Source organism: Podarcis cretensis, assembly GCF_951804945.1.
Source record: "Podarcis cretensis genome assembly, chromosome: 13".
NCBI classification, from domain to species: domain Eukaryota; kingdom Metazoa; phylum Chordata; class Lepidosauria; order Squamata; family Lacertidae; genus Podarcis; species Podarcis cretensis.
Window position 1 is genome coordinate 34,507,429 of NC_137182.1, and position 15,543 is coordinate 34,522,971.

At 39.5% G+C, this 15,543-nt stretch overlaps 1 protein-coding gene across 1 annotated transcript; it reads right to left on the bottom strand.

Moving 5' to 3' along the window:
* Positions 1-3,945: 3,945 nt before the first annotated feature.
* LOC307200442 (vomeronasal type-2 receptor 26-like) lies at positions 3,946-4,845 on the bottom strand (the record flags this gene model as incomplete). The annotated part of the gene is made up of 1 exon (XM_079948987.1): positions 3,946-4,845. The coding sequence occupies one exon, from the start codon at positions 4,843-4,845 to the stop codon at positions 3,946-3,948; it is 900 nt and encodes a 299-aa protein (XP_079805113.1).
* Between the last annotated feature and the right edge of the window lie 10,698 nt (positions 4,846-15,543).

Below are 15,543 nucleotides of genomic sequence, written 5' to 3' on the forward strand. Positions count from 1 at the left end.
CATTTTAGCCATTTTTTCAATTTTCTTTTCGTTCTTCACAGCTTTGATTCTAGGAATATTTATCAAGCAACATGACACTCCCATTGTCAAAGCCAACAACCGAAGCCTTTCGTATATTCTCCTCATTGCCCTCTTGTTTTGCTTCCTTTGTGCTTTGCTTTTCATCGGCCCACCTCTGAAAGTAACATGCCTTCTCCAACAAATTAGTTTTGGTATAGTTTTCTGTGTTGCTGTTTCTTGCATATTGGCCAAAACCATAACAGTGGTTCTGGCTTTCATGGCTACCAAACCAGGAAGCATGATGAGGAAATGGCTGGGCAAACCACTGGCCATATCCATTGTCCTTTCATGCTCTCTTATCCAAGCATCAATTGGTGTCATATGGTTGGCAACCTTTCCGCCATTCCCAGATGCTGACATGCACTCGGAGACTGAAGAAATTATACTGGGATGTAATGAGGGGTCTGTGATTATGTTTTTCTGTCTTCTTGGCTATATGGGTTTTCTTTCCATTGTCTGCTTCTGCATAGCTTTCCTTGCCAGGAAGTTACCTGACAGCTTCAATGAAGCCAAGTTTATCACTTTCAGCATGTTGGTCTTCTGCAGTGTTTGGTTGACCTTTGTTCCAACCTACCTGAGTACCAAGGGAAAATACACAGTGGCCGTGGAGGTCTTCTCCATTTTAGCTTCTGGTGCTGGTTTACTGGCTTTCATCTTTTTACCAAAATGTTACATTATTGTATGGAGGCCTGATTTGAACAACAGGGAACGACTAATTAAGTGAAAATGTTAAAATTATTAATTGTAAGCAGTTTTATTTATAATAATGCATTTCAGTTTTTTTTACAGCATTTCATTCAAGATCTGCAAATACAAAATTCTCCTAGCCCCTCACATATACAGATTCTTTCAATCTCTCTTCCCTTTCTGCTCTCTCAATCTGTATATTTTCATCTATAAGGTGCAAAAAATTAAATGATGGCTGCATTATAGTTCACATACTGTTTTGTAAAGTGTGAATTAGTTATGTTCATCTTTCAATTTGAATTGAATTAAATTTCTCCTCTGTTTCCAGAGGCAGAAAGCAGGGAATGTTAGGGGATCCAATCAGAGGTGAGGTGGGGTGGTAGCTTTATGCTAAAAGCCATAAAAGACTTGTGCCAGTTCTGCTACACTCAGCAATTCAGTTTAATCAATATTTATTCTAAATAGTTGGATTTAATTTTGATGATGAAGTTGCTAATAAGGATCATAGCCTTAAATTGTTGGTAGCTCAGTCTCCTGCAGAAAAGACCAACAACAGGTCTTCCAGCACATTAAAGATTAACAAATTAATTATGCATAAGCTTTCTCCCGAAGCACATGTTTTGGGTCAATTGCAAATAAGTGGCAATGATTTGTTCCAAGTACAGAATTTCCCTGTGATGTTGCATGCAACTCTCATTGTAGTGCCCTTACTAAAAACTACCAGCATACTTTGGCCTTGACAAATGATAAGGAGATCAATCAAAACCACCAGCTCTTCTCCAATGTTACCATGGGTTTCTGCATCTATGACAGCTACTTCAGTGAAAGGTGGTGCTATCATGCCACAATGGAACTTCTCTCAATACAGACCAGATTTGTCCCCAACTACAATTGTGATGCATGGGATAATCTGAGAGCAGTCACTGGAGAACTTTACTTTGAAATCTCCCTGTTTTAAGCAGTGCTTTTTTCTGGGGGACACAGGGTTATGCATACCCCTAAACATTTTGTGAATCTAAGTTTGGCCTCATTGAGGGGCAGTATTTCAATATGAATAGGAAAATGAGAGTACCCCTAAACAGTTTTTAGGAAAATAAGAACTGATTTTAGGTCTCTACAAGGTTCCACAGGTGGGATGCAAGTGTGTATAGTGCCTTTCCAGAGATTTTTGTGTAGTTTGGGGATGAGAGAAAGAAATGTTTGAGATGAACATGTAGACTGTCCATTCTCTTTAAAAACCCATCACAACCATATATATAACTTTCATCCAGCATAATTTGTTCACACACAAAATAATATTTGGAACAATAAACATGCAGGATTTTTTTAAAAAAATTACAATTCTTACCTGTGACTGGACTCTGTTATAGGTTTGAATCCTCTAATTTTCTGTTCTCTTCATTTTATATGATTTTATGTGTTCTTATATTACTGCTTTAATGGCTTCAATATACTGTTAACTGGGAGCAACTGATGACATTTTTAAAGAACTTGGTAATTATATAGCAAACCCACTCCCAGCACCCCTACTCCTGTGAGCAAAAATGAAGGCAACACTAGGTATAAACAACTAGACAAGACACTATTTAGGAATTTAAAATTGGCCACAACTTTTATTGATTACAGATGTAGGTAGACTTTGTCTCAAGTACAGGGCATATAGACATTATCAGCCACCAGGTGGAAGCCTAAACCTTACACACACACACACACACACACAGAGAGAGAGAGAGAGAGAGAGAGAGAGAGAGAGAGACGTCTCTATTTCTATTTCTGCTTCCACTTCATCATTCTTTAGTTCACATATGGCTCTGCTCGATTTATTAATGAGGACACCAAAGACCTTTCATTTTACCAAATGGGGCCAAATGGGGCCCATCAATACAATGGAATTCTGTGATTGTTTATGCATTCCCGCTGCCCATGGGCAGGGGACCTTGTTGCAGAAGATAGCAATGAAGAAAGATTCTTGGAAATAGTGATGCCATAGTTTTCACAGTGTGGCATCTGTTTTGCTTTAATAGAAAGAGTCAATGCAGTTTACATCACTGATGTATTTGACATGCTGGAATGGGGAGCATAGCTTAATAATGATGATGATGGTGATGATGATGTATACCCCGCCCATCTGGCTGGGTTTCCCCAACCACTATGGGTGGCTTCCAACAAAATATTAAAATACAATAGTCTGTTAAACATTAAAAGCTTCCCTAAACAGGGCTGCCTTCAGATGTCTTCTAAAAGTCTGGTAGTTGTTTTTCTCTTTGACATCTGGTGGGAGAGCGTTCCACAGGGCAGGTGCCACTACCTAGAAGGCCCTCTGCCTGGTTCTCTGTAACTTGGCTTCTCGCAGCGAGGGAACCGCCAGAAGACCCTCGGCACTAGGCCTCAGTGTCCGGGCAGAACAATGGGGGTGGAAACACTCCTTCAGGTATACTGGACAGAGGATGTTAAGGGCTTTAAAGGTCAGCACCAACACTTTGAAATGTGCTCAGAAACATACTGGGAGCCAATGTACAATATTATGGAGAGCAAAGCCCATGTGTTCATTATCTCTGTAGAAACACAGTCTATGATAAATTGGAGATGGTTGCTACATTTACCCGAAATAAAATAAGTCCCCAGACCCAATCTGACAGAACTTGAAGGATCAGCAACATGCAACAACCAACAACAACACGGTCATAGAAACTGACATGGTGAAGGGGTGTGTGTGTGTGTGTGTGTGTGTGTGTGTATGAATGATCCCCGCCCAGGAAGGATTTTGTCACCCCCTCAGGGATGACACCTGGAATGGACCACACCCACCGCCCCCCCTTCATACACCCCTGTGGACAGGGTGGGGTTAGTGTGGCTGGGGCTAGGAAGGGAAGTCTGCAAAGTTAAGAGCCCGCAGATTTTCCTTGTGGACTTTCCTTCACTGGAGGTTTTTAGCAATCTGTCATGGGTGTTTGAGTGGAGATCCTTACCTTGCAGAATGTTGGGCTAGATGAAGAGGTGGTCTATTTTAAGTCTCCATAAAAGTTATCCAAAGTAAAATGCTGTCTGAATTTCAGATTAGAGTTGGGTGGAATTATTATTTTTATTTAAAATTGAGTTTATAAACCATCACAGTTGTCTCATCAGAATGGCATCAGCATTTAGGTCAGAAACAAAGGTCACAGACAAAGTTTGTATTGCTAGAAAATTATATTGTATTCAGTTTTTTTTCCTGAGGAGTTGCTCCCTATTGTTCAGCTCAGGCCTTAGCACAATAATGTAGCATTTCGGGAAAAATATACAACCCAGCAAGCCAAAACTGGATGATAAGATGGAAAAAATTTCCACAGCCACTATGTATTTTCCCTTGGTGCTCAGGTAGGTTGGGACAAAAGATAACCAGACACTGCAAAATATCAACATACTAAATGTGATAAACTTGGCTTCGTTGAAACTGTCAGGCAACTTCCTGGCGAAGAAAGCCACAGTGAAGCTGACAATGGCCAGGAAGCCCAAGTACCCCAAGACACAGTAAAACATAGTCACAGACCCTTCATTGCATTCTATTAAAATTTCCTCAGTCACAGAATGCATGTCAACATCTGGGAATGGGGGAGAGGTTGCCAGCCATATAGCACAAATACCTGCTTGCATAAGGGAGCAGGAAAGAACAATGGAGGAGGCCAGTCTTTTCCCCACCCATTTCCTCAATTTAGAACCAGGCTTGGTGGCCATGAAAGCCAGAACCACAGTGACAGATTTTGCCAGTACAGAAGAAACAGCCATGGAGAAGATGATGCCAAAGGCAGTTTGTCGGAATAGACACCCCAGTATCCAAGGTCTGCCAATGAAGAGCAATACACAGAGGGGGCAGAGCAGGAGGGAGAGAAGGAGAAGGTAGGTAAGATTCCTGTTGTTAGCTTTGACAATAGGAGTGTCATGATACTTCATAAATGCCACGAGCACAAGAGCTGTGATTAAAGAACATGAAAGAGCACAAGTGACTAAGCTGATTCCCAAGGGCTCTTCAAAAGCCAGGAAGCTTACAACTTTGGGAGTGCAAAAATCCTGAACTTCATTTGGGTGACGGTCTTCTGGGCACCAGAAACAGTCGTTCATGTCTGAAAAACAATATTCCCTGTCAGTCTTCCCAAACATTTCCTGATGCTAAATTGATACTGCAGTTTGAGTGGCTGGCCCTTTTGCTGCCTATGTGAAAGCAGAATGTTTCTATCCTATAACACAGGTTTGGGGAAGACTTATTCCATGTCCAATACGTGTGGGGCACCTTTTCCTGGCAGCACAGGGGCCCATAGGCTGCATCAAAATACTGGGTTCTTGTTTTGCCTGGTATCTTGCCCACGCCATGGGCTTAAAGTTGTCCCATTAGCCAATGCAAAGGGGAGTGGAAATATTTCATCAGTTGTATCATGGGGTGAAAGTGTCCTGAAATGCCATTGCAGTAGCAAGTGTGTGTGTGTGTGTGTGTGTGTGTGAGAGAGAGAGAGAGAGAGAGAGAGAGAGAGAGATATCTTTGAAATGTTTTAAGAATTTTGAGTCCTGATTTCCGGCTGTCTTAATGGCACAGCTCCCACAATAGCAGAGACCATTGGCAAAGATGAAACAAGGATGATTTGAGGGTAATTGTCCTTGAAGCTCCCCCCAGGGAACGGGGGATGTGAGCTTTACTCAGATCATCTCAGTACCTGCCTTTTGCTCTGACATGGAGGTGATTGGCAGGGAGACTCTGAGTGCAAAAGCACTTCGCTTCTCGGTCACCCTCCAATGCCACCATTAAGAGCAGCGGTTCTTCTGTTCATTAAGAGATTAATTAGGATTAATGCACAGACATGTGCTGCTAATTATGGGACAAGATTAAGGACTGCCAAATTGAAACAGCTACAGGGTTGTACAGATTTAAATTGGAAGATGACTTAATTTGAGCAACAAGACGGTATGTGATGTGGGGGAGCCAATCACTTCATTATAAATCCTTTGTTACATAAATGACTCAGCAACCCCCCTGAGAATGCCAAAAAGCTTTGTTCTTCAAAGCAAGTGAAGAAGAAAGGAGATGGGAGTACGGATATTGATTCTAATGACAAATGGGACTGTGTGAGGAAAATACTGTATTACGTTTGGAATCATTATAAAAAGGGCTTGGAGCCTCTGCAGAGTTAATTCTTTTACTTACCCCCTCATTGAGGGGATGAGGGACTGGACTTTGAAGACTTGCTGGGGCTCTGGTGGGTAACTAGATCATTCTTCTACGGATAATTATAATTAATTGCTTTGACTGGATGTGGAGGGGAGAACTTGGAGGCCTGCCAGGGCTTTGGCAGGACATTGGGTGACTCCCTGCTTGAAACTGAAAGTGGAATTTTACAGCTGCATCATAAGAGTTGGGAACAAAGAGAGAGACCTCTCCAGAGTAACTCTGAGTCAACAGAGCTGTAACGCACAAAGGAGATCAGGAATAATTAATATGGACATCATATTTGATAAAGAACTACAGGAACAATTGATGAAAATTAAAACCTCACACAGTAAGAAGAAAGGAGAACTTCACTTGCAAATTTACAAATTACTATATGTGTTAATGCAAATTGAAGTTAATTATTGTAGCTGTGGTATAAGGGATTTTATCAAGAATGGGTTGTATTTGGTTTGAGCAATAGTCTGGAGGCAGAATTAAAGGGAATCAGACCTTGAAGTACAGCATGTGGGAAGCCACACAAAAATGATAATTGGCTATGTACCGCATTTTTCCTTCTATAACACGCAGATTTTTTCTCCTAAAAAGGAAGGGGAAATGTCTGTGCGTGTTATAGAGCAAATGTGTGGTCCCTGGAGCCGAAAAATCAGGCAAAAATCAAATCGCGGTGCTTCAAGGAGAAGGGAAAACTAAAAAGAGGAAGCGGCTGCTTTCCTGCATTCTGCCTCAGGGTCTTACTGCCCACCCTCTGTTTCGTTGCTGTGTTTGCTGAAACGGAACAAAGAGCTGGGAAAGCCCCTCCCCTCCAGGCAAGCAGAGGGGAATTCCTCTCTGTGCTCCGGTGCTGCTGGGGGAGAGGGAGAGAGAGGGGAAGGGAGAGAGAGGGGGGGAAGGGGAGGGAGAGAGAGGGGGGAGGGAGAGAGAGAGGGGAGGGAGGGAGGGAGAGAGGGAGGGAGAGAGAGAGAGAGATAGCTGGCTTGGGTGGGGGAAAACTTTTGCCTTTCTTTCCTCCCTCCCGTTAAATCCCTCTCCTGCATTCTTAGCCAGCTGCTTCTCTGCACACCCCTCTCATGTCCCTTCTTTGTTTTTCCTTCGCTCCCCACTTAAAATGTGGTTACAAAGCATAGATCCACATGGATCCTCAGGATCTTTGCATTGGGTCACCCCAAATTCACCATCAGATCACATAGCATGTCCATGGCTACAGCCTGCACCAAAAAAATCACACACCCACTGTTGCCTGGGGCTGCAATGGTGCAAAAACGTGGTTACAAAGCATGGATCCACAGGAATTCTCAGGATTTTTGCATTGGGTCACCCCAAATTCACCATCAGATCACATGTCTGTGGCCACAGCATGAAGCCCAAAAATGATACATCCACTGTTTCATTCAGAATGTTTTTTCCCTTGTTTTCCTCCTCTAAAAACGATGTGCGTGTTATGGTCAGGTGCGTGTTATAGAGCGAAAAATACGGTAATTGATTTGTATTTGAATTGATATTGCTATTTGGTATTAATATAATATGGCACATATTGCATTTTGGTAATTGAAAATTAATAAAAATAATTTAACAGCAACAAAATGAATTTTGAGTCCTAAATAATTGGGGGGGGGGGACTTTTGACCTTAGCCTGATGATCTGGGAGGATATTTCATTTCTTAGCCACAATGCATTGCTGAACCAATCAGTGCTCATGTTACCCTTAGGTCTTCCATATCTGACTGGGAAAGATGCCAAATCAGAATAGGGGCATTTTGAATATATGAAACCAGTCTTATTCATCTCTTGTCATCTCTTGTCAGTGAGTTTCCTATCAACACCTACACGCCTTCAAATTGCATTTTGTATATTGCTGAGATTCACCTTAAAATTGTTTTTTCCAAAGAGATTTCAAAAATTGATTTTTATATGTGGGATTATTCTTAATTGGTTTTACTATTGATATTTTATGAGAAGCAATTCATAGATTGAATCCAACAAACAAACGAGCAAACAACTAACATATGAGGTCCATATACTCCTTACCTTTCTGGTTAGAAATCTTCCCTTCTGGACATGGGATGCAATCATGGCAGCAAAATGGCGCCCCTTCCATCCTTTTTTTGTGATAACCAGGGTGGCAACTGTCTGTACACACAGAAATAGGCAACGTCTGACCCAGAAATAAACAAAACAATGTTACCATTTAGAATATAAGTAGCAGGAAGTTGTATTTTCTTGGTAAATCTGTAGTTCAACAGTAGGCATTGAGATTTTAGAAAACCTTTGGTATTTGAATCTTTACTAAGGATGGTAGGCAATATGAATGAAATCTACCTCTAGTTTCATACACACATTGTACCTTGGCCCAAAATGTTATCAAAGAAGGGAATGAGAGAAACCTTGAGCTTCATTCATTTATCTTTTCCAGGTTCACTCTGACCTGTGTTCCATTCATTATAATTTTGAAAAAATTAGGATAATTACCAAAAATAATTCTGAGATTGAAGCAAGAACAGTTTGATTCAGTGTTCTTTCCATCCGTTTCTCTTTCCCCATAACAACAACAAAATAGATGTAGCTGTTATGGTATAGTCACAATGAGAACTGAGGCACATGTTGATGCAATTGTAAATATAAGCATTTAGTTTGCATATGTTCATTCATTCATTTTTTTTTTCAGGTTCACTCCGACCTGTGTTTCATTCCTCAGAATTTGGATATATTAGGATAATTGCTAAAATTAATTCTGAGATTGAAGCAAGAACAGTTTGCTTTAGTGTTCTTTCCATTCATTTCTCTGTTTTCCCCATAACAATGACAAAATTGATGTAGCTGTTATGGTATAGTCATAATGAGAAAGGAGGTACATGTTGACCTAACTGTAAATGTAATCCCTTAGTTTGCATATATTCTCTCCCTCTTTCTCTTGGATTGTTTTATCAATGTGCAAAGGATACAGACACAGTGGTATAACACCATATAAAGATTATATTTATATTAGATGAAAATATGCATGACCTTTTTGGCCATCACATTCCCCCCCCCCCCATGCTGTTTCAAATATTTTTTGTAATATTTTTTAATATATATTTGAAGGTTAATTTCACAGTCTCTTCTTGACTTCTCATTACTAAAATACTTACAAACAATATTCCCTCTCTAATTTTAGACAGTCAATGAGAGAAGAGTAAGTCACCACCCCACTCAAAGCTGCCTGAATGTGCTTACCTCAGCTACTTAAGATATATTGACAAGGAATCACCAAATAATCAAATCCTTAAAGCAAATAATAAAGCAGCAGTAAACTGTAGCAATAAACCCTTGATATAAACATATGGAGTGGAATAATAACAATATCAACAACAACACCAGCAGCAGCAGCAGCAACAACAACAACAACAATCAATAGCTAATCAGGGCCGCCCTTTAAAAATCAATTTAGCCCCCTACAAGGGTCGGTGAGATTGAAGTGGGTGGGTGGTAGCATCCCTGTAAATGTGATCACCTCTTTACATCAACTGGATATATATGGCCATGTTAAGCAGAAGCACCCTCAACCACTCTTTGGGTGGGAAAACATGACTTCATAGTATTGAAGGAGGGATGACCAGTGCTTTGTTTCTGGGAGTAGTCAAGGTCACACAGTACTGGCACCTTCCTCCACCCCAATGTTAAAAGTGTGGCACTTACTATAACAACTTCATGGTGATCAGCCTGGATAGCTCTGTTGGCTGGTTAAAGAGTACCAGCACTTTTTTTCTTGAAAAAAGCACTGCGGATGGTTGTACTCACATTCAAATAGTACTAAAGTATATCCCTATTTGAGCATTCAGAGCCCTGTGTACAAACATTTGTGTGAGGGAGAACAAAGGTGCACTATGAAGTCTCTCACTCTCCTGAAACTGCATTCAGCCTGTTTACAGCACTTCACAGTAGCAGAGGTGGTGGAAATCCTCTACTCATGAAAAACTCTGATCAAACCTTAAATCATACCTGGTTAAATCCAATGTGCCATGTAATAGTAGACTCATTAATAGTGAATTCTTTTATGGGAGTCTGGAGATTCACTTTTCCAACTTTCACTCTGAGGAAGGATTGATTTGGGAATGTGATCCAGTTGACAATGTCAAATCCGGCTTCCAGGGCCCCATTGTGATCAAAGGAAATTTTGTCCCCAGCACTGTTGTTAAATGAAATACTCCGTAAAAAGTGGTGAAGCTGGGGGGGGGGGGAATGGTGCAGAAGAAGAGAAATGCAGAAATGTAATAAGTTCTGGAAATGATTCCAGAAGTTCTAGGAATTCCACCCAAATAAACACACACACAAGTATTGTAGCATTTCTGTATAGACAAGTGAACATACTGTGGAGGGACCCACTTCCTATTTCTACTAGGTCCTCTTGCTATACCTAAAGATCCCAGAAAAATTATCGAAATCATTACCTGCCATGGCAGCCAATTCTTAAGCTTCTCTTCATATATCATTGCTAGTGAGCTTGAATTTGCCACACACCTTATTTCTGGAAAACACCTCCAATCAATTTTCCTGAGAGAGGGTTTGCTTAGAAGTTTTACATGCCTATAGGGTACATGCCTATAGGGAACTTAATTTGTTATGGAGGTCCGTTCTTAACCTGAAACTGTTCTTAACCTGAAGCACCACTTTAGCTAATGGGGCCTCCCGCTGCCGCCGCACTGCTACTGCATGATTTCTGTTCTCATCCTGAAGCAAAGTTCTGAACCCGAGGTACTATTTCTGGGTTAGTGGAGTCTGTAACCTGAAGCATATGTAAACTGAAACATATGTAACCCTCTGGGGAAAACTACATAGAATTTATGTTATCTTCCTCACAGGCTCAGGGCAGAAATATTAAGATGTATAATATACATAAACAACTTACAAATGAAATGCTAATCATAATCATAATCATTGAATAAGATGTAGTAAATTAAAACAGTCACCTCTGTGTTCCCCATTACCTGTGCTTTGTTGAAACTTTGGTACTTACTATCTGCCCTCTAGGCCTTCCAGAAAAAAAAGTCTGATTATTTCCTAGAGACACAGGTCATTTATTAAATATTAACTCATAACAATGGGGCAATGGCAGCCATGAAGGAGAAAAAGTACACGAATTGGAAGACCATGCTATTTTGTGGCTATGTTTATCCCCCCCAAAATACTTCTTTTCACACTTTAAAAAATAATCCCAGCACTTCCCAATATGAAAGTTCTAAAATCTATACTTGCAATATCTATCTCTTTTGAATCACACAGAAAACGAAAACAAAGGAAAAGAAAAAAAAGATGAGCTTGTCAAAGCCGCTATGACACAATTGACAATAGATAAAGGACATAATATAGATTTTAGCCTCTGGGAAAAACTTTGGAAAAGCAATTTGAAATTTACAGCACTTTATTCTTTGAAGGAGAACTACTTGAAAATGATTTACAGATGGCATTTAACTCCGAGTGGGTCTGCTGAGATGTATAAGACTGAATCAGATAAGTGCTGGAGATACAATGAGGTTGAAGGGACGTTGTTTCACATGTGGTGGACTTGTAAAAGGGTAAAAGAGTATTGGGAAATAATCCATAATGAATTGAAAAAAAAATATTTAAAAGTACCTTTCCAAAAGAAACCAGAGTGCTTTTTGTTGGGGATAATTTGGACGGAAATTCCAAGGTGTCAAAAAAAGGTTATTTATGTATGCCACTACTGTGTCCTGTGTTTTGTTAGCCCCAAACTGGAAAATTAGCAAGGTCCCAACTAAAGAAGAATGGCAACTTAAGCTGATAAAATATGTGCAGCTTGCAGACTTAACATATAGAATAAGAGAACAAGAACATACATACACTTGAAAACAGTGTAAATAAGTTTTGATGGATGTAATAATGGAATACTGAATGGTTTAGTTTTTGTAAAATATGCAGGGATTTATGAATAAACCATGGAAAGAGTAGAAGGGAAGTCACTGATATTTTAAGGAAGTTTAAATGAGTATTTTAAATTGTAAAACAGAAAATTTAATAAAAATTATATATATTTAATTCTGAGTCGGCCTGCTAAAAACTGAGGTTTATGAAGATTCCCCCCCCCCATATATATATAGGGGGGATCTTCATAAACCTCAGTTTTATAAATCATAAAAGCCAGGCCCTCTTTTGTTCTTCCTACTACTCAAAATAACTTAAGTCCATTTGCAAATTGGTGGACCTGCTGGAAGATACTCTCAAAAATAAAATTATAAAAAAGCATCCAGTTCTCAACTTTTTACAGTCTTAACTCAGTTCATTTACTGGTATGCTTGTGTTCAAAGACATTAGTGGGTATATATTTATTCTTTTTTTTAATTTCCCCTGCAGATTTTATTTTATGCAATTCTGTACCTGCGTTCAGGCGGGGACCTCCTTTTTTCCTCCCTGATGTGTCCCCAATTATCTCATAATCAAAAATTTATATATTTTTTACCTTTCAATTTGGTTCCTGGTCCTTTTATTTTAGAAAGGCTGCTGTTTAGATGACAGATCTCGAGGCTTCTTGCTGTGTGGTCTTGTTCTCAATGTGTGTCTGCGCTCAATCATGGAGCCCTTTCAGCTCCCTCTGGAGCTTTGAAAACTCTATGAGAGTGTTCGCTGACACTGCTGGACCCTCCAGAACCCAAAGTAAAACCTTCAGGGTTTTTGGTTTTGTTTTTTTGAGAAGGTGCATTGTCTTCACGACCTTCTTTTCTCCTCACAGCAAGCAGATTGCTCGGAATGAGCAATTTCTGCCATCCGCCATTGCCTGTTGCAGACCCAGAAGTCTCCTCTCCATAGTATTAGCAGACATTCTGTCCAATTTAGCACAACTGTCTAGAATTTGGTCTGGGAATGGTGGAGCAATCCCAATATTTGGGATATGATCTTTCAGAGATGCATAGGGTCTTAAAGGTGCAGGTATTTATTACATAACAAAATCCATTTTAATGTGTGGGGCCAACATCAGCTATGATAACTGTTTACCTCTACATATCTATCAATCTGTCTATAAACACACACACACACACACACACACACACACACACACACAATGTTTGAAACACATGTCCTAAAATTTGTGGCTATGAATATTTTGACAAAGCAGTGAAATATGAAAATATCCTGCAAGAATTAACTCAAAACATTACCCGCCAAGGCTGTTGATTCAGAAACTTCTCTCTGTCTCTGTCCACAATAACTCTATGTTTTGACTTGAATGAAAGCATGGTATGCAGCGCATGGGTCACAGCATAGACAGCATTGTAGATACTGTAGCTGTGGCCAGTTATGCTCATTTCAAAAACAGGATCAGGGAGGCTCTCCAGCCTCTCCTCCCCAGTGCACGTTTCATCAAACATCTTCTTCAACACTGAGAAATGACAGAGGAATGCCTGTTCCCAGAAGTCCATGATGAAACCATCTTCTTTTGTCAAGAGAGGACTTCTACTCAGAAGAAATTGCTGGAAGCCTTGGGGTTCATTTGTGTGCACTGTGAAAGATAAGGCACCATGGATGATATGGATATCCCAACTCCTTTGGAAATAAAATGAGATGAAATCCATCTGTGCTGTCATAACCCACACTTTTCCCTTTGGCCTCACTGTCATGTATCCCATCTCTGAAAATTTTCCCATCCATCTCATATATATAAGAGACTCAATTTCTCCATGAAAGACCAACGTGTTGGCTTTACTCTCCATTACAATGTCAAATGTTTTCCACATCAGTTGCGCCAAGTGAAAATAATCATTGAAATAAGTCATTTGGGGAATTTTTTTTATAAAGTCGAAACAGATGCCGTTCTTCCAAAGCATGGGAAGCATTGTCTGCTCAAATCTTTCTCCATTGTCATCTTCCACAGTAATGATTCCTACCCATGTCCACCTGAAATGCAAAAGTAACTTCAGAATTCCTGTGTACTGAAAGTTTTCATTTGGGACCATCTGGTAGAAGGAAAGCCCCTTGAATTCATCACTCATATCTGGAGCAGAGCCGTAGGTCACCTAAATTTCAAATCAGGGCAGAGAAGAGGCAGAGAAAGAGACATGGATTTTTAGAATGAAATAAAATTGACAAAGTTTATTAAAGCAAGATAGGAATAGACTTCTAAATGTCTTAATGTTAGTTAATATTAACCAAAATTGATTAAACCTATACCAAATGCTATGAAATGCTGCTGGGTGATATTTTGAAAAATTATTTTCTTTTCTTGCCCAGAGTGAATGTTGGAAGTGATTACCCTGGTTTTGTTTCGTGACAGCCTTCAATAAGCTGTGGATATGTATTGATGTGTGAAGCCAAGTTAAACTAACGCTAATGCTTCCCACCCAGGACTGGTGACTTGTTAGGCAAAATGCAAGTACAACAATAATAATAACCTTGTAATAATCAGTGACTGCTTAGAACACCTGTATCTTTTCTTAAAAAAAAAAAAAGATTTTATTAGTTTACAAAAGTATGTGCATTGTCTCTTTTCTCAGGCTGTAAAGTCTTTTTTTTATATCAGATACATATGATGTGAGACATTGGTGTTGTATACAGAATAAGGCTGGGGAAGAAGAAAAGAAGGGGTAGGTAGGTTCATTTTGGAAGGGAAGAAGAAAAGAAGGGGGAGGTAGGTTCATTTTGGAAGGGTGATCATGGCTACCTTATCTAAGAAAGTGAAGTTAGTATTCTTCCACCTCCTCAGGTCATTGCTAATTTGTTGCCACAGGGATTTGTAGTTGTGGAGGTAACATCTTGATAGAGCACCTGCATAATCACTGAAATAGCTGACAATTTTCCTAGTTTATAAAGATAATGATTAAGTGAGGGAGGCATTAGATTGGATGAAAATTTTGCTATCTACTTTCGAATCTCAATCAAGTACCCCATAAATTTAATGATATAAATAAATAAGTTCATCAATAAACACTAAAGAACAATAAATAATTAACAATTTATCCTTTGGGGGACATGAAGGTGTTGATTAGTACATGGTATCTATTTTGAATGAGAGGATACTTAGTACATATGTCTTCTTATGCCATTTTATCAACTGTATTGCAATTGTCAATCTTTTTGTTTATGAAAGATTTACAATCTACCTTTATTTATTTTTTAGAAATGTGCACACACACACACACACACACACACACGTGCAATACATTTTGCTGATCTGATTCATTGAAATTTCCCCAAAATTTCTCAAACTTTTCTATTCAGAAGCAACCTCCAAATTCATGTTCCCTTTGGATAAATTATATGCAAACTAAATATTGTTAGAACCATCCTAATCATTTTTGATGTCCTCATCTCTTCAAATTCATCATAGGTTGAAATGTCACAGTCAGGCTGTGCAGTATCCAAAAAAAAAAAAATGCAGCTTATATTAGGAGGCGGGAATCATATATTCAGGTGAAAACAAGATATAGCAATATATGTAATTTGTCTCTAAAATCAGCCTCCATTCTGTACCTGTGGTTGTAAAGTAGTCAGTGTAACATCAGTTCTTTAAAAAGTGTCTGTAGCTGCAAATCCAAGAAATTATAGGCTGCTTAACTTAATGTCTGTTTTGGGAAAACTGGTGGAAAGGAGTATGAAAAGCAGAATTACCCCAA